The sequence below is a fragment of the Pagrus pagrus genome (genome assembly GCF_965226575.1).
Source record: "Pagrus pagrus genome assembly, chromosome: 7".
Classification (NCBI taxonomy): Eukaryota; Metazoa; Chordata; class Actinopteri; order Spariformes; family Sparidae; genus Pagrus; species Pagrus pagrus.
In genome coordinates, this window is record NC_140191.1 from 25,474,588 (window position 1) to 25,492,581 (window position 17,994).

General features: G+C 45.4%; 1 protein-coding gene across 2 annotated transcripts in view; it reads right to left on the reverse strand.

The window, feature by feature from the left end:
* rspo2 (R-spondin 2) overlaps window positions 1-17,994 on the reverse strand; it is a 60,705-nt gene that overhangs the window by 15,145 nt on the left and 27,566 nt on the right. For both annotated transcript variants that reach the window (XM_084356435.1, XM_084356434.1), the window contains exons 4-5: window positions 9,011-9,154; window positions 8,542-8,730 (exon numbers count right to left, since the gene is read on the reverse strand). In XM_084356435.1, the coding sequence (XP_084212561.1) occupies window positions 8,542-8,730; window positions 9,011-9,154 (333 nt within the window). The remainder of the gene's footprint in view (window positions 1-8,541; window positions 8,731-9,010; window positions 9,155-17,994) is intronic.

The following is a 17,994-nucleotide window of genomic DNA, read 5'->3' on the forward strand; positions in this document are numbered from 1 at the left end:
ATGTGGTGACTTGTTCTGCCTGTGAGGTCTGTTTTATTGTCTGTCGGTGTCTATTACGTGCGTCTCACGCTCTGGCTGCGTGAATGTGTGCGTCTGGAAGTGTGTGTGTGTGCATCCTCTTCTGCCTGGTGCGGCGTAGATGTTGGAGATGAAAGGGTTTGTGGCCCACAGGAGAGCTGGCAGCGGTGTCGGACTGGAGGTCTGGCAGACAGAGAGCGGAGGTGCTGGGATGCAGCATGATGACACTATCCAAATATGAGGTGAGGAACCCTGACACGGGGGGCCTATGCTACACAGGGTCAATCCGATGAAACAGATGATATTTTGCGCCTGTATTCCATAAATTTCACCATTCCAAACATTTCTAATAAAGTTTTCCTAGAAGGCTATGCCTGTCAGGGTGGAAGAGCCTCTAAAACTACATCATAGCACACTCCAAATCCATACTAATGACATTTTTTAAAGCAGGGTGAGCAGGTTTCATTACAAGTTTTACAGATTGCCACCCCTGAAGCCGCTCTATAAAATCCTTTAACACCTCACTGTGTCGATTTCTTCTGATATAAAATCAGGTACAATTCAGAAGCAAACCTCCGTCATATCACAAGTGGACATCTCTGGCTGGCAGTCATCAAGTCTTTTATAAGAGACCAAAAAAAGAGCCCCATATATGAGTTGAACTCTACTTCAAAGATCTCATCGCAAGCTGTTGCCATCCATCCCTGTAAAGACACAGACCGTGTCTCGGCTGCTGTAAAAAATCACAGGGTGTAACAGCACAAACTGCCCATCGAGGGAACGCTCGCCGAAGGTGCGCTTTACAGCCCCGACCGTGTCATGGGCAATATCAGCCCATATACTGCTCAGCGGGGGGAAATAGCTCCCGTTTGTGGAGCATGAGAACATGAAAACATTCCACTTCTGTACAGTATCTCCCCCTCCTCCTTCTTTCCCCCTCCAGTTTGCTGCCACTTTGTTTGTTTGCGTACGTCTGTTTTTGATGGGGCTGTTGATGTCGGCCCATATGCCTCATTTCCTCTGCCAGAAGACGACAACGGAAGCCTCGAAACCAACGCAGTGTTCCTGCTGTTTGACAAAGTCCCACTGAACTACTGTGTATGTGCAAGGATACCCAGGTGTTTGAGCTTACAAATGATCAATTTAGATTGAATTTCATACTTCTGTGCAGGCTGTGGTCGTGGCTGGGTGTAAACATGAACTTTTGTTGATGTTTTGGCATCTGTTCAATTTATTCTCCAAAGATATCCACATCTGCTAGCTCGGATTTATTGGAAAAGCATTACTTCCGATGCACGCTTCACAATAAAGCAAGTCAAACAAATAGGAGGACTGCTGTATCTAATGTGTGTACATGAGGCAGTTCTGCAAAACCACAACTCAACTAGGCCAAAGAGTGTGAAAAAAAAAAAAAAAAAAGAAACCCTCGCTCACACCCCTCCTCTTTCTTCCTGCTTGGAAAAGACCAGATGACAATAATGTGGAGTATGGAGCCCCAGTGAGCGCCGCTGACCCCTCCTCCTCCACCGCCCTCCCTCCATCCCCTCCACCCCCCTGGTCTTTGAAAGGCCTCCACATGTTTATGGCTCATGCCTGTGGTATGACGATGGATTCTCCATATAAAAGCCAGCAGGATCATGGGGTGTTTCAAATATTGCTCTCTGAAGACAGTTGCTGACAAAATGACAGCAGCCATATTTATTTTGGTCAGGGAGCAGGGGCACTTAGTGGGAAGTTAATCAGAGACCCCTCCTCCTCCTCCTTCTCCCCATCGGCTTCCAGCATAGTCCTCCTACCCCCCGAATGAGGAATGTACCCAGGGCAGAGAAGTCTCAGAGACTACTGGTAACGACTTTCTCCTCTGATGGAAGATTTAATGCCCCCAAACTGCGCGAGAGGCAAAAAAATAAACCTGAAATTTTGGTTTGAGACTATCAGCATAAAGCAAGCGTTGATTGCCTGTCCAGATACGAGCCCAGATAATCAATTTTCATCTGGTTAGGAGGAGATATGAAACAGGAGTGCAGAGATGGAGGGAAAAAAAGAATAATCTATGGCAGAGATTTGCAAATATGGGATAGCTGAAACAGAACTTGTGTTAATTTGTGACTGTGACCGCAGCGGTGACCATAACTGCCATTGGCATTGGGTTGCTGGAGACCTGGCCAAGTCAATGACAGGTTGATGTGTCTTTCCTCTTCACCCATGCTCTTTTTCACTACAGCACAGTGCAAAGCTTCCAAAATACTCTGTGTCATCTCAGCTTTACGGTTTCACAGTCGTGTGTGCAGCATGAGGGAATCATCATTATGTTGCTGAGGTTTTTGCAACTTCACAACCAGTTCGGCAGCATTTAATTAAAGAAATGAACGATGCAAGCATGTGCGGTGGGTGGTGGTGGCGGCGGGGGGTCTCAGACCCTGTGTCCGGAGCCAGGCCATCCATGCTGTCCAAAGGAGGCAGGGTACTTCTGAGGCCTTCTCACCAGCTACTGTGTCAGCCCCTACGGAGCGGCCTTATTAAATGAAGATTAAGCCGTGGCTCCCCCAGTCACAACAGGCTGCGGTGTGAGGCACACATAATCACTATGACAGGGCGGCTGCCAATTAGAGCCCTCCTTCTGTCCTGGGAAAATGCTCCTCACTCCGCTCCCGCTGGCGGGAAGAACTGATCCGGATTGTCCGTGATATTACCCGGGCCAGAGATCGCCGTTAATCACCCAGTCATTCCACTGTGGCAGAAATCAGAGCGGGACTTGTCATCTGCGCACCAGCTCTCCTTTCCAAAAGTCCTGACTTCCCGTAGAGCACACCCGGGGAACATTAATTGGAATAATGAGATAAGTACATGAAGGAACAGAAGTGCAAACCTCTGTTTTCTAGTGCTTTGGGTAGACTTCAGAGCAGTGGCTCAAGCAGAGCAGAGCTCGATTGTTGTTTGGCTTGGACAAACAGCACCGTGAGCTCTTCTGCACAGACAAGATGAACACATTCGATCAATTAGCCTCATGTTGAAACAGACGTCTGTTTTAGAGAGAAGCTGGCCTCATGGTAGAAGCCTAGATCCGACAAAAACACATCCAGAAATGTGTTTGGATGTCGGGTTTCCAAGCCAAACACAGGCCAGACTCAGATGTGATCATGCTGAGTGCGTAACTAAAATGCTCAGAACTGAATGGCATCTTTCGCCAGAGCCTAAACCTCTTGGCTCAGCAAGTATAAACACCAAAATTGTGTGTCACACGCTCGTATGCATGCACGCGCATTAACTGCTTGCTCGAACGCAAGGACTGCCAGAAACCGGAATTGTTTGGTGTCTCAAACGTGGTGCACTACAGACAAGGCGGTTGAGCTTCCTCCAGAGCGGATTTGAGGCAATCACCATTGCTCTGTGCATCGGTTTACAGGAGCAGAGAGTTTGGAGCAGATGGTTCGCAGACGGTGCGGACCAGGAGGTCCACAGCGCTGTGGATTCACCGCAGAACCAGACTGGCTCAGACAGAACCTGGCGTAAATCCCACCAGTCAACCAAATCCTCATGGGTCTGGTCGATCCGAGGCGGATCTGGGTTCACTTTGGTCTCCTGCACCAGACTGTAGGTGCTTGTGGGGAAAATTAAACAACTGCCCGCCTCTCCGTCTTGTCCAATGGCCTTAAATACAGGCAAAGACCTCGAAGGGCCTTTAGATGTCACGCTGCGGAGGAGTGATGAGGTGGGTTTATGCTCTTCCACACCCCTGCCGCAGAACGTGTAACAAAACTTGTTTATCCAAGGTTTCAAATTGATGGCGGAGGGAATAGATCAGGCATCGTGGCTGCAAGAGGTAGTTATCACAGTTACAGTGCAAACACAAACTGCACACAGAAGTTATGACAGACAGTATTAGTGGTGTCTGGACCCAAGCACTCAGATGACTGATGGGATGGAAGGCTTGGCCTCGGCTGAGCCCTACAGCAGAAAGGGTTTCTCTGGTTACACACACGGGAGATCAATACTCCCACAAAGGCCTGTAGCTCTCCAAGTACAGGTACATAATCCAATGGCCAAAGATAATCATTATGTGTTCCTTCTTTCTCTCTGCCTTTTACTGCTTTCCTTCGTTTTCTTTCCATGAGGTCAGCAGGGTGGCTGGGAGTCTTCACAAGCAGTCATAAAGGCATTCAGAGAGTAAATCGTGCAGCATTGTTCAGTAAAACCAGGTCTTTAATATGCTTCTGTTATCAGGTCCAAAAGCTGCTGTGAAGCCATGAATTTTTACTGTTCCACAACTTCATATTGTAAAACTTCTGTTCTCGTCTGGGTTTACTCCGGGCTTGGCCGCTACTTGCACCACACATACCCATTAAAAGAAGCTTCTTTTACCTACAAATCAGGCAAGCAGAGCAGCACAAATGTCACTCTGGCCTGCAACCATAAAGACTCCTGTGCCGTCTGAGAATCTGAAAGCCGATTTGTAAAAACTGTTGGAAATTAGCCCGAGTTTCAGTGGTGTGTTTGTGTTGGACTTTACTCCCTCTTAAATCTCAAATCAGGGATTAGATTAAGTGGGAGTTTTTCGAGAGCTTTAACATTTTAAGTTGTTTACTCAACATCTAATGTCAGTGGCGTGGCAGAAGCAGCTGTTGTTCAAAGATTATAGTAGAGTGGGTGGGCAAGAGAGAAAGAGGGGAAATACACAGATGCATTGATAGGCGACGCTGGGCATGAGGGGAAAAAAATGAGGCAGAGGAAGAAGAATCAAACTTGTCACACGCGTCTGTTTGTAAACCAGTGAATCCGATGACAGGGGTTGCTGGGAAATCTCTGTAGGGAATTCCTTAATGGCATCAATATGGAGCAGCCGGGCGCTGCGGTGTTATCACTCTCCTCACCTTCCCTTCAGCTCACAAGACAGAGAGAGGGGGGAACCCAGTCTGTGAATGCTGATAGTGCCGGAGCAGCTATTAATAAACTCTCTTTATTGTTTATAGCCCATCCAGAGCACCATCCGGAGGATAGAAGAGCATTTTACCGCCTCAAGGGTACGATGCAAACGCCTGGCACACGCAGCAGCCAAGCAGCCATGAGACAAGACGTATTCCTCTGGAGATTGACTCGCACATTTTCTATTGAAGTATTATTTGCACCAAATTTAAACAGCTGAGTGAAAACAGTAGAATTTCACAAAGATTCTCATCAACATTGCACGGAAGGCTTGAAGTAATGTGATTAATAGCAGCGAACACCAAATAAATATTGGTGCAGTTGTTTAATCTCATTGTCAAAAACAAACAAGCAGGTCAAACTATTCAATATGGATTTAGATGCTTTGAAATTGGGAAGAAATATTCCTCAGAGCAGTGGTTCTCAAACTTTTTCACGTCAAGGAAACTCTGTAGTTTTGGAGAAGAAATTCAAACTCAGAATTTTAATATTTACAATATCAATGAGGTGATAACACAAACTCAGAGATATTTATTTGTTCCATAACTGAATAAATGAGCTGTTCTCAGAGGAAAATAAGGTCCCAGAACACTGTTTGAAGCAAGAAAGGTGGCAGGGTCCGCCACATATAAACAAAGTAAAACAGCATGAAACTGTGTTGTCCTTTACGGTCAGATTGTTTATTCTGTTTATTCTGTTTATTCAGTCATAAAAACAAATAAAAGTTTGTTTATTTAGTTTGTTCAGGCATAGAAAATCAGTCAATGAAGATCTGATTATGTCTTCCAACTACAGAGTGCCCCTGTAAACTGTCACAAAGTAGACCACCAACTCCCATTTGATAAGAATTTCACTTTAAGATTTGTATTTTTTTCTTATAAAAAGTGTATGAAACTCATGACCAAAACACTGTCATAATAATAATAATAATAATAAATAATGATAATAATAATAACAATAATAATAAATTATTTCCCTTTTTGCTGTGGACCCCACTGGTCCCCTGAAGGACCCTTAGGCAATACTGCCTCACTATTCTGTGTGACCCAGCCAGTGGAAACGCACCAAATCCAATTTTATTTTTCCCAAACTTCAAAAGCGTGCCTAAAATTAGCTTGACAGTTGGATGAAAATAACTCTTGCGACCGTGTACCGCCACATGTTTTGTCTTCTCTGCGTGCTCCACGCAGCCTTTCCCCGCCATTTTCGTGAGTGTGTTATCAGGACACGGCTTCTCTGGCAAACACCGGCTGAGAACGGCAAATGAGTCCCAGCAGTGCGAATGATATACGGTGTTTACACTGATCGGCAACTTGTACGGAACACATCAGACACGGTTTACACAACTCGTCATGTTTGCTGTGAAAATGCCTCTCCTCTTGACATTATCTGGGCTTTACTTTCCCTGCCTGTGTGTGTTTTACACAGGGATTAGATCTCTGGCGACACAGAGGGAAAAGAAGAAGATCACTCGTGTTGTCCTTGTGCGGCTCGGCTAAGCTGGGAGACAGGGATCTGTCGATGACGTCCAGTGTAATTTAAATACATGGAAATGTAGAAATGCAAGCCAGGGTGATCAGATAAGCATTTCCATAAATAGCGTATACCTACATGCTGCTTCCTCTGTCTCCGTTTAATCCACAGCATCTTTACGGTCTGCAGTTATATAATCCTATGCTTATCCTAAACACTGGTGTCTGGTGTCCAGTGAGAAGAGCTGATAGAAGTGTTCATTTTTAGACTGTCTTATGTTCCAAGTGATCATTACGAGCACTTCTTATATTTATATTTTCTTTCGGATATAAACTCTATACAGTTCTAAGATGTATTTAAAGATTACATTTACGATATTGCATTGCACAGCATGTTATTTTTAAGAGGTATGGGGGACATATGGCTTGCAAAGTGTATGTATGTATTTCATGATGAAGTCGATTCTTGAACCTCCACTTCCTGATCACCTGGCCTCTCCTCCCATTGGACCGTGCTTTATTATCAGTCATGGGAAGTGATTATTTTACAATGTCAGTCGGCCGAGCTCCCATGCGACGGCTCTGGATCTCGTCCCGTTCGACTTCTGCCGCTTACATTTTTACATCGTATTTATTTGAACTGAAGAGTGTTGCGTTTCACTGGCTTTTGCCAAGTGGGGATTTTTAACTAGCGGTCGAGCGGCGGGGAATTAACAACACATGCCTAAGTCTGAAATTTACCTTTATTAAACGGGCCACCGCAGCACTTCACAAGCCCGGAGAGCCTTAAGATGCACACACAGTGACACTTTTACACACAGCTGAGGCCACAGAGACGTAACTCAGTCACAGGACGAGGAACTGCACTGAGAGGTTGGAAATGGCCGCCTCACCAGGGAGCAGCAGCTTTAAGTAAGATGGACATGGGGAGTCTGCTGTGGGTTTCTAAAGGTCTGAAGATGAATGGTTCTGCCGTGCACTCAATTTAGACTTCACAACAATTTCCCGTCAGTGACTTCATGCTCGAGATAATTAACGACAGTAACCATGCGCAACAATGCCAAATTTTAATTAAAGAAGGTCATAAAGTTTCTTGGAAAAGGTCAAGCAGGCACGGCAAAGTCATGAAGAGGTGCACGGGGGTTGGGGAGAATTTCCCTCACAAACAGGATGGGGCTCTAGGAACTAAATGTGCCATGGGATCACAGTTTCCAACCCAGACAGCAGCGACTGCCGTGTTAGTGCTGAAATGTGAGAAACTATCAGGGTTTATTTCAAGTTTATTTACTCTTTCACCACTTCACTAAATGATCCTCCCATTCAACACTCCAGGCCAAAAATGGAGAAAAATCCTCGAGGTTTGAATATTTTCCTCTTTCTGTTCAACAATGTTTTTCTTTTTTTGACAGCCTGAATGATATCTGCCACTGTAATTGCTTCCTTATTTGGTGAATTAAATATTTACACTTGGCCTATCCTAATCCAAAGTTTATGAGAGATGTAAAAGTACATTAGGGGAGAAGACATTTATTTTAAAAGCACTGCTAACTGAGGCCATCACCCCAAATGGTGTGTTTGGACCGTCTGAGAGAAATGGTTTACTTTTTGAGAGAAAAAATATTTCCCTTAGCTGTATTCGCACACGGAGAAATTCCTGATTTGACTTCTCATTTAATGGCCTGACATACATGCTGTGTGCACCGCAAATATCTCTCGAGCTGACGGGAGGAAACAGAGACGGCCATTGAGGAAACCTGCAGTTCGTACTTTGAAGAATTCCACTGAGGGGAGGAAGGGAGATGGGGGAAAAATATACCTCAGAAAAAGAAAAAGCTGGCTCGAACAAGGCCTGCCATGGAAAAATACTGATATTTCGTGCACGGAAACGCCACTGTGCACCTCAAAAACGCAGACGCTGAAAAAACAAGTTTGAGTGCAAGGTACAAGGGTTACATGAAACAGGTGGAACTCAGAGAGGGGGGAAAGAGCCCTCCTATGGGATAAGTGGGCTGTTTTTCTTTAATATTCACCAGAGTAGTGTAAAGTGAACATGATGGAGTTTGGACGGACTGACAGAATATCTCTCTCACACACATCAACATATGGCTGCAAGGTATGACATCCTTACCTCTCCTGCAGTGCCTCATGGCCATTTTGCACATCCTGGACTCAGCGATGGTGGGACAGGGTATTGTGTCCTTGGGTGGTTTCTTTACAATGTGCCGCGTCCGGGTCTCCAGACCCCACTTATAGCCACAGGTTTTGTTTCTCCTGGTGCAGGCTCCCCATTCGCTCCACTGGCCCACCTCACAGCCCTCTGCAGAGACACACAGAAACAGTGATGTGCAGTGAAACCACAGCAGAGTGCCGTTTAGAGGCAACTCAAAGACCCCGGGTCAAGCTTTAATACAGGGTGAAGGAGCTTTACTGGTGTGCTGTAACCTCTTTGTGTGTGGTCCCCGCTGAACTGCTTGTTTTTTGGTGCAAAATAAGCAGTTAAACTGAGAAATTATAGATCACTGTGTGCAGGTAAAGAAAGTGCAAAAGGTTGTTTACTCTCTTGAAACTTTTTTGTTTGTGTGTGTTGTTTCACGTACCTCCACACTCCATGGTCTCCTCGAGCGGGGCAAAGCCCTCGGGGCACTTGTCAAAGCAGCGCCCTTTGTGTAGGTAAAAACCTGACTTGCACTTGGTGCAGAAGTCTTTGCTGAAGCAGGACTCGCAGTTCTCTATCCTGCACCCTGGAGGAAGAAGGAGAGAAAGAGGAGAGTCGTCAGGGTCTGAGCAACCCTCTCATCTGGAGTTGATCGAAAGCTAAGGGGTTTGGGGAAGGGGGTTCTTGAAAGGATTACACTGTCTCTGCCGCAGAAAAAGCCGTCGATGCCCTGTGAATCATTTCTCTCCGGGGCTCAAGTGTATTTCAGAGAGCTTGTTTTGCCTGACAGAGGTTTTTCTTTCATCTTCCTGTTCTTGTTTAGAGAGCGCAAATCAACAGTGTGAAAACACAACAGCGGAGACGGTGAGAAATTATGTCACGCTGACCTCTTTCAACAATCGCACCAACATCCAACAGTCTGGAAACAGACACACACGCTCACATGTTTTCAACTAATGCTGCGCTCTAACAGGAAGAATACATCCCATCAGGGCTCTGAATAGTTTCCTTAATATGCTATCTTATCACTCCACACCGCTCCGATCTTTCCGTAGCGGAGGATTATTGGAGAAGTCAGGCTTTCTTTTGAGTGTGTGTCGGCCAGCTGTGAGGATCCTTTACGTTTTGGCTACGATATGAAAAGGGGAGGTGTGTGGGGACAACAACATTTAGCGTTGCCTTTCCAAACAAATGCTGATGCATTTAGTCAGCGAACACACAACAGCACACTTATCCTCCCACGCCACACCCTGCCGCTGCGCATGACACACAGCGCCGCGCTCACAAAGAAAGGCACGCTGATGTGTCACCAAGCTCTTACTCTGCAAATAGCACGTCAGGCAGGGCCAAATTACAACAACCACACCAACAGGGCGACGCACAGGCCCACATGATTAGAAGGAGCCTCCCGGAGCTGTCTAATTTACGATGCTGCTCAGAAGCTCGATTACCCAATAGGCTCGCACAGTCGAGGGAACCACAGTCTCTAACCTGCAGCCACCGTCTCCAGGTAGGGTGTCATCTGCTCCTCTCATTGTGTCTCGCACGGGGGACGCAACCATGCATTAGCGCGTGCGCACTTCTCGCGCAAACCTGCGCTACTGTGATTTTCAACATGTGAGAACGACGGAGGCTGAGGGCTGCTCTTTTATCTGTGACCCTTGCAGGGCCCGGGGAAGGGAAGGTTCTCACAATCACACCCCTTAATTACACCATCTCCAGCTAACCATCAGGCCTCCTCCTCGACATTCCTCCAAAACGAGGGGGTCCCTCCCCGCTTTACTTTGAACCCTAAAGTATGGCCTCTGCCCACTCACTCTGGTCTCACGCTTTCCCGACCAGTCTAAACAAACCGTGGACACACGCACGCATATGCACAAACACACACATACCAATCAGATATGGCTGGAGATAGACCCATCTATAGAAAAATGTAGATCTCTTTGGTGATTTCCTGTTATTAATTCAATCATGTCATATTATTTAGCTTATCTGGGTATTATTTTTCTTCCATTTTATCTTATATCTCAACATATGTCTTGGCTCTAAAGGAGGTATAAAAGCATTTTGCTGTCCTTTTTTTTTTAAAGCTCTCTGCCACTCGTCCATTCTTTCTAGGTGAAACTGAATCAGTCAGGCTTGGGTTTGATACAAGACAATACCGGGAGCAGGCTAATAAATCACCAAGCTAATTGGAGAGCACAAAGCTGTCTTTTAGCCTTCACATTTCCCAGGCCTGTCATCACCTGAGAGACTTTTAGCTCCCAAACAAAAAATAAAAGAGTAAGAGGGGGAACAAGAACATCTGGCAGTACTCTCAAGCGCTGGGTTTGTTGTGCAATCCTCGGTTATTGACAGTAAATACGAGCACCGCAGATGTGAGAAATACTGTATCCTTGCAGCAGCAGAAGCACTCAACAAGGTTTTTGATTAAAACATCACTGCTGGTTTCAGTTTCAGATGCGGTAAGGCGACGGCTCGAATGCTGGGAAATCCTGTTTTCTAAATAGAAGATAAGTAATACGGTCACTCTTGAGAGATGGAGGAGGTGGATGTCACATCAATGCGGCTCCATGGGAGTTAGAATGCAGGGAGGCAAAGCTGGAGGGTCAGAGGTCATCAGAGAACGAGGTGGGTCGGAAGGGATCACCATGACAGACATTTATCCCTCTGTCCAGTTATCTGGCAAAAGGCTATCTGGGACAGCGAGGGCTATCTGTGACACTGGAGAAGCTCCCACACTGACGGCCGGCCGAGTCGGCCTTCAGTCAGGCAGCTCGTCCAGCAGCTCCAGAAACAGATACAGGGGAGCGGGTTCATTCTCCCTGCGGGATTAACCTCTGGACCACCTTTAAAGTCTTCATCGAGGTGCCTCGGGGAGACTAATGAGAAATAATGAGGTCATCAGATCCCATTGAAGGCCCAGTGTTCCTGGGACTTAAACGTATTATCATCATTATCTCCCAGCCTGGTTCTGGCCGTGAGTTATAATATGAACGCAGGAGGAAAAGCCGTACGTTTCAGCTCTGTGAGGAATTTCAAAGGCTGCCAGTGAAGTGACCGAGGGTGCACGATTTGGAGAGATCAGTCTCGCACCAGTTCAATCGTTACCCATATCACTGTATTTTTGTGTTGTTTGTTACCCTCACCAAGGAGGTTATGCTTTCGTGCTCGTTTGTTGGTTTGTTATCAGGATTACACAAAAACTACTGAACAGATTTTCACAAAATTTGGATGGAGGATCGGTCTCGGCCCAGAGTAGAACCCATTAACTTTTGTGCAGATCCAGGAAATTTTACATTGCAAGATAGGGCATTTTTTTCGACATCTTCCCAGATTTCTCTGGGAATAATGCATGGATCTTGATGAAAAGAAAATCTGGCGTATTACGTGGCTGTTATCTATGAGAGTACAATTTGATGCCGATCCAGCTGAAAATCTGGATCTAGCGGATTTAAATATGTTTTATTTAGTATTGGCTTAGGCTTGATTGTATTAAAGGAGACTGTTGGGCCTCGGTACATTCCTGTTAGATTTTTCACTTGAATTTTATGTGGTCTGCATGTCAAGTGCATTTGTATTGAGAGATGAGTCACCAAGCGTTGTGAACTAATGGCGCATGCTTGGCAGAAGCCGGCCCCTCCGCTGTGGTCTGGATAAGGAACCCACCGATTTTATCACAGACACTCAAAGCCTCATGTTCGACTGCAGTTCCTCCGCAGGGTGACATATGTAATCACTATTTATCTACATGAATATTCACAAAGTAAGGAAAGGGTGCTGAATCATTCTGCGAAGATTGATGAATCTCTTGTGTTCCAGATGGGATCTTTTTACGTTATCTGAGCTGGAGGTTCGGTTGTCTACCGAGAGAGTCTCGGCCTCCTCTCAGAAAACTAACCAGACCCGATGTTGCGCAGCAGGAGTGTCCATGTCGTAAAAGGCCTGGCAGTGCGAGGGGGAAAACAAGCCCTATTTTTCCATCTCTCGCCTCCAAGCTGAGGCGAACAGCTCTGACCTACTCTCTAGGCCCCGGGTTTGGCTGACATGGAAGCTCTGGCTTGCTCGCTGCCACCCAGCCATGTCATGTGGAGCTGCGGATGGCAGGAGTTCATGGCAAAGGCCAGAGCTGCCATGTTCTTCCCAGCTCTCTCCATGCTGTTTTTTCCACATGGGTGATCCCCACACGTCGGTGTGGAGCTAGGTGAAGCAGAGGTGCTGTTCCTGTCAGTCAGCATCTCCCAGAGGGAGCGCAGGGATGACAGATGTGTCAGCGGTCCTCTCGGCTTCTTCAATCCAAGGAACACAGTCTGTCATATACCAGGACGTGCTCCTGTATCTGCTCAGCCAGCTCCGGCACACACACAGACAGCTTAGGCTTCAGACAGTGGTCAAGCACAGACAGCCCTTCCACTCACACCATAGTATGCACAATTACACAGTGTTTTGAGGATAAACCCGATTCAACTCTTGGGCTTGGTTTGGTGGGTCTATTGTATTGTCTGGCAAATCCGAGTGTGCCGTTAGTAAAGCTGTGATGATTAAATGTCCCTCGGTAAAGCTCAAAGGCCAAAAGCAACTGGTCTTTTTGTTGGTTAGACTGTGCAATGGAAATACCCACAAGCTCAGAATTAGAGCGAGAAAGAGAGAGCTTGAATGAGAGACATGGAGAGGCAGAGCAGGAGCGAAAGCTGCCAGCACTGCCAACTAGAGGTTGCAAAACTCATGCAAGTGCCTTATGCAGCGTCTGTACCCATTTGGCTGAGGCCCACGATGCATGGCTCTAGTCCATCTCCAACCCAACAAATTCCCATGATAAGACAATGTTGGAAAATCCAGTCCAATCACCTTCCACCTCAAGCCCTAATTTAATGTGACAAACCAGCGAGAAGTACAACAATGGGATTTGGTAACAGATTCCCTCCGTCCAAGAAATGCAGTAAAGAAGAAATCACAATTTGGCAATCCCAAATAATTACCTTCGACAGACGAGTCTCTGGTGGCACATGAGGCTGGCACAGAGCGAGCTGTTATATTTAAACCACACTTTCAGGATATTGGCAATCTCAGGCCTTGATCAGACTGGTTGTTGGCTGGCAGCGAACACAGCAGGGGTTTCTGCGTGTTTTAAAGCCCGCTGTAGAGGGGTAATGCAACTGGGTTGGTGGCTAGAGTATGTGTGTGCGTAGCAGTGGGGGGTCTATAATACACCCAGAGGGAGGAAGTTTTGAATGCAGCTCCGCTCCCATGCTGACCCTCTCAACACGTTCTCTTTTCAAAGACAGCTCTGATGGTCGGCTTTCAGCTCGTAATTCTTTCAGCCAGAGAATTCGCTTGTGATACAAAATGACAGAATATGCTTTGGCTTGGGAACGTATGTTAAAACCGAGGTATTATGAAATGCGACTGAGGCGAGAGCATGACTGCACCACATTCACACAGATTTGGCTGTACATAAAGCAGCACACTGTGTGACCGTTGCTACAAATCTTCCCTGCCGAGCAGTGGGTTGACACCCACAGACACTGGTGTGGGGCCTCTTCTGGGCAGCTGATAAGGGCCCCTGTGGATAACACTGGAGTTACTGCATATGGTTTATGGCTCATATCAATCCGCCCATTAGCTGCTGAAAGGAGCTCTTGCAAAGTCGAGACCCAGGAACATAATATATGGACTTAAAGAAAGGTATGACGCAACAAGAAGACATTGCTAACGACGCAGCTACGTCTCAGTAATGGTAGTTAACACTGCTGCTCTCATGTCTCGGGCCTCTTTGGAATCCAGCTGAAGTGTAGCTGTAAATGGGCTTCCAGTTATGTTATATGACGGAAAATACAGTTCCCATTGTTTTTGGCTCTAATTATGGCGTTATGTTCTCTGCAGTGTAGGGGAAGTCCTGGGAGCAGTGAGTCTTAAATTTAAAATTCAGCGACTGATACCTAAATTTAGTCTGAACTATGGGTGGAAACCTCTAAGCACCTTACTATTTGATTCTGAGTCAGCAGGCTATGATGAAATTATAAAAGGATAACAGATGCATCATGATGCATCAACATTTTTGATTTCTCTATATGTTTTTTTTTTTTGCCACATTGTAACTATTTGCTCAAAACATAGCAAGTTGAAAATGATCCATAATAACAATACACATATGAATTCACATCAGTTATGTTTGCTCTCACTCAGCCATCCTAACCAAAAAATAAGAAGTAGCCTAGCTTAGAGTGGAAACATGAAGCACATGTTTTACATCAGTTATGTATCACCATCCCACCGGTTCAGCTGTAAATTCTTACAACTGCTCACACTGTTGAGAATTGGGTGTTACATTTCTGATTATTGACCTTTCTGCATTTAGACATAATCTTTGAAAAGAAAACTGAAATGCAGGCTCCAGCCAACTGACAATGCAGAAAAGTAATACTTGTGTAATGTTTTCTAAATGCTGCTTCAGAGGATTTCCCACCACTGAAAACATCTATAAGCACATTTCTCAAACAGCATTTTAGTCGAAAACTAGCAGTAACTACTTATCGATCAAACTGTGTGACTATTCACACTAAATCGTATTTTTAGCTCACAGAGTAAAAAGTGTATTCATCCTCTCTCTCCACCCAAAGCTCTCTCCGTCACATGCCTCAGGAGCCCCTCCAGAACAACTCAAAGTGAGGTTTCCAGCCAGCAAGGGGCTGAGTGTATAAGCCTCTTGCTTGTCTAGCGCTTGTTTTCTTTTACCCGGGCAGTCCACAAAAAATTCTTGAATGAGATAAGATCACACAGACAAACTCTAGTGTAATAATAAGCAGCTGCTCTCTAAGTGATTTCAGAGCCTGTGTTTGAAAAGCGCATGATAACGGAGACGTAATACCACGTTCCAGGGCCTCCTTGGAAACCAGGAGCACACGGCAGGTCTGACCACGCCGGCAGAGAGCCCCTCACTGTCATTTGTCCGCTGTGCCTTTGAGCTCTTGCATACCAGTTGCCTGTGTCAACCCTCGCAAACTATTCACTGACCCGACAATTAGCTTCCAAACCCCAGAAAATATCCGTTTATGGAGGTAGGACATGAACTGTTTAGTGAAAATGACATGCGGAGCGCAGCTGAGAATGAGGGTCAAATAGGAAACTGGATTAGAGAGCCATGACTGAAGCAGCGATCACATCAAAGTAGGCCTCGCTCTGAGATCTGATGCTACGTGACAATACAAGATGTTGTTCTATGAGCGGTTGGTACGGAGAGGGATTCAGATTAACTTGCCACACATCAGGATCAGTTAGAATCAAAACTCACCCAGCATGGGGATACAGCGGTTAGGACAGCAGGGTTAAAGTAAAAAATAGAAGAGTTTTCACTGGAGAACAAGATGTCTTTCTCTTCCAATTTTCTCTGGGTCATGAAAACAGGCGGAAATGACTGTTCCTGGTTAAAACTGCTGTGGACAAGACTTTTCTGAGCAGCTTTCTGTGATCGCATTAGCCTGAATGACACCGAGATGCTACAACAGAAGAAAATCCTGTCACATGGATTGACCTTACTCAGTAATTTATTTGCAAGATGAATGTTGCACCTTTATTACCTCCATAGCCTCCGCTCCTCACATCTGCTGTAAGTATTGAACACATCTAAATTAGAAAGAATGGTTTAAAAGCAGCCAGCCCACATATGTGAGATATTTACTCACCTTTAACAGCTAGCTTAGCATTATTATCAGTGACTTTTACACAACCTGTTCAAGTCGGAACCGCCATTACTCTGCCTCACCGTTTTGAGTGTGTGCCCCATGTATTAGTGGATGAGTCTTCACTCCACTGGACCAGGTTCAAATCCAACCCGTTGCCCTTTACTGCATGTCGCCCCAACTTTCTCCCCACTTTCCTGTCACAATATTCAGCTTTCCTGTCAATTAATAAAGGCATAAAAGGCCTCCAATATATATATATATATCAAAATTGAAGGGTATAAAAGGTACAAAGACGGAATGAGGGGTCGATGTTTGTCTGCCTCCAAGCCGGCAGCAGACGTAATAACAGCACCGAATGGACGTCTGTATAAAAGCAAGGTTGCAGGACGGGAGATTGGGGTGACATCTAGGCAGCTTGTTAAGTGTGTGAGTTTTAAGAAACAGCTAGCAGCAGTTAGCAGCTAACTCCGAGAAGAACTGCAGCCGAAAAGTCTGCACATTGGGGAGACAACAAGGTCTGGGAGCTCCTAACCCTCTAGGCAGAGGACGGCATCAACCACCACTTCACAGGATTGGTAAATGATAACTATCACCATGTTATACCATTCTTTAGAAAATCCCACAGGGGGGTGGCATTATGCCACCATCGTTTGGTTAAGTGAAAAAAACAAAGCGAGCGCAAGGATTACTACTCTTTATATAGAGGGCTTGTTAAACAGCAGGGTTCACACTCCAGATGCATCTCCCAATGCTACTTGTTGGTGAGAAAAATTATAATGTGTTACTGATTTATGCAGTAGTTCCCATCTCTGATGCAGAATCCCAGCTTGGCCAGGTAAACACGAACGTGTGCTGACTTTCAGATTTCTGGGTACTGAACTTTTTTCTCAACCGTCTCGTGGTACCAACATCCAAAGCTGGCTGGTGCAGCTTTAATATGCTTTTCATTTTCGTGATCATATGGAGCCAACGGATGTACTTGCATCTCAGTCGGCAGTGATTGGGTAAGCAGAATGTTTTTTGGGTTTTTAGCTTGCTGCGGTTGCTACATGTTCGCATTATTGGGCCCAAAGGTCCGGACACCCTCCTCTGGGGCTTCATTTTAGTGCATCTGTCAGGAGCTTGGCTCAGGGAACCAAATGAGTTCAAGTTCCTCTGTTTTCATATGAAACACTCAGCCAACACCTCAGGCTCCGTGCAAACCTATAAAGTCTCTCTCTCACTCTCTCACTCTCTCTCTCTCTCTTAGAGTATATTCCATGTTAAAATAAGGTTATGAGATCGGGGTGGTACAGAAGGAGTAGAGGGACACATTTCATTAATTGGATTTTGGAGTTATTCTTTAACAAGAATCATGAGGACCTTTCCATTTTTCACTGTTATTGTTGGAGGGTTTTATTTTAATAGTAACAGGTAATTCAGAGTGTGTGAGACTGAAGGTGTGGTCTATTTCAAGTTATTAAATGAAAACAATGTTTTCCAGCAAACAGTTCTGTAAAAAAAAACCCCCAAAAAACCCCACACATTTCTTTCAATCAGGTGACTATTAGCAAAATATTTAATATGATTGATGAAACACTAATCTGAAGGGTTAAAGGGGCACTATGTAGTTTTTGAGAAGAAATTTAAGACATTGTAAATATTAATGAGGTAATAATACAAACTGGGAAATATTTATTTTTTCCGTAACTGAATAAACAAGCTGTTCTCCAAGGAAAATAAAGTTCCCAGAACACTGTGTGAA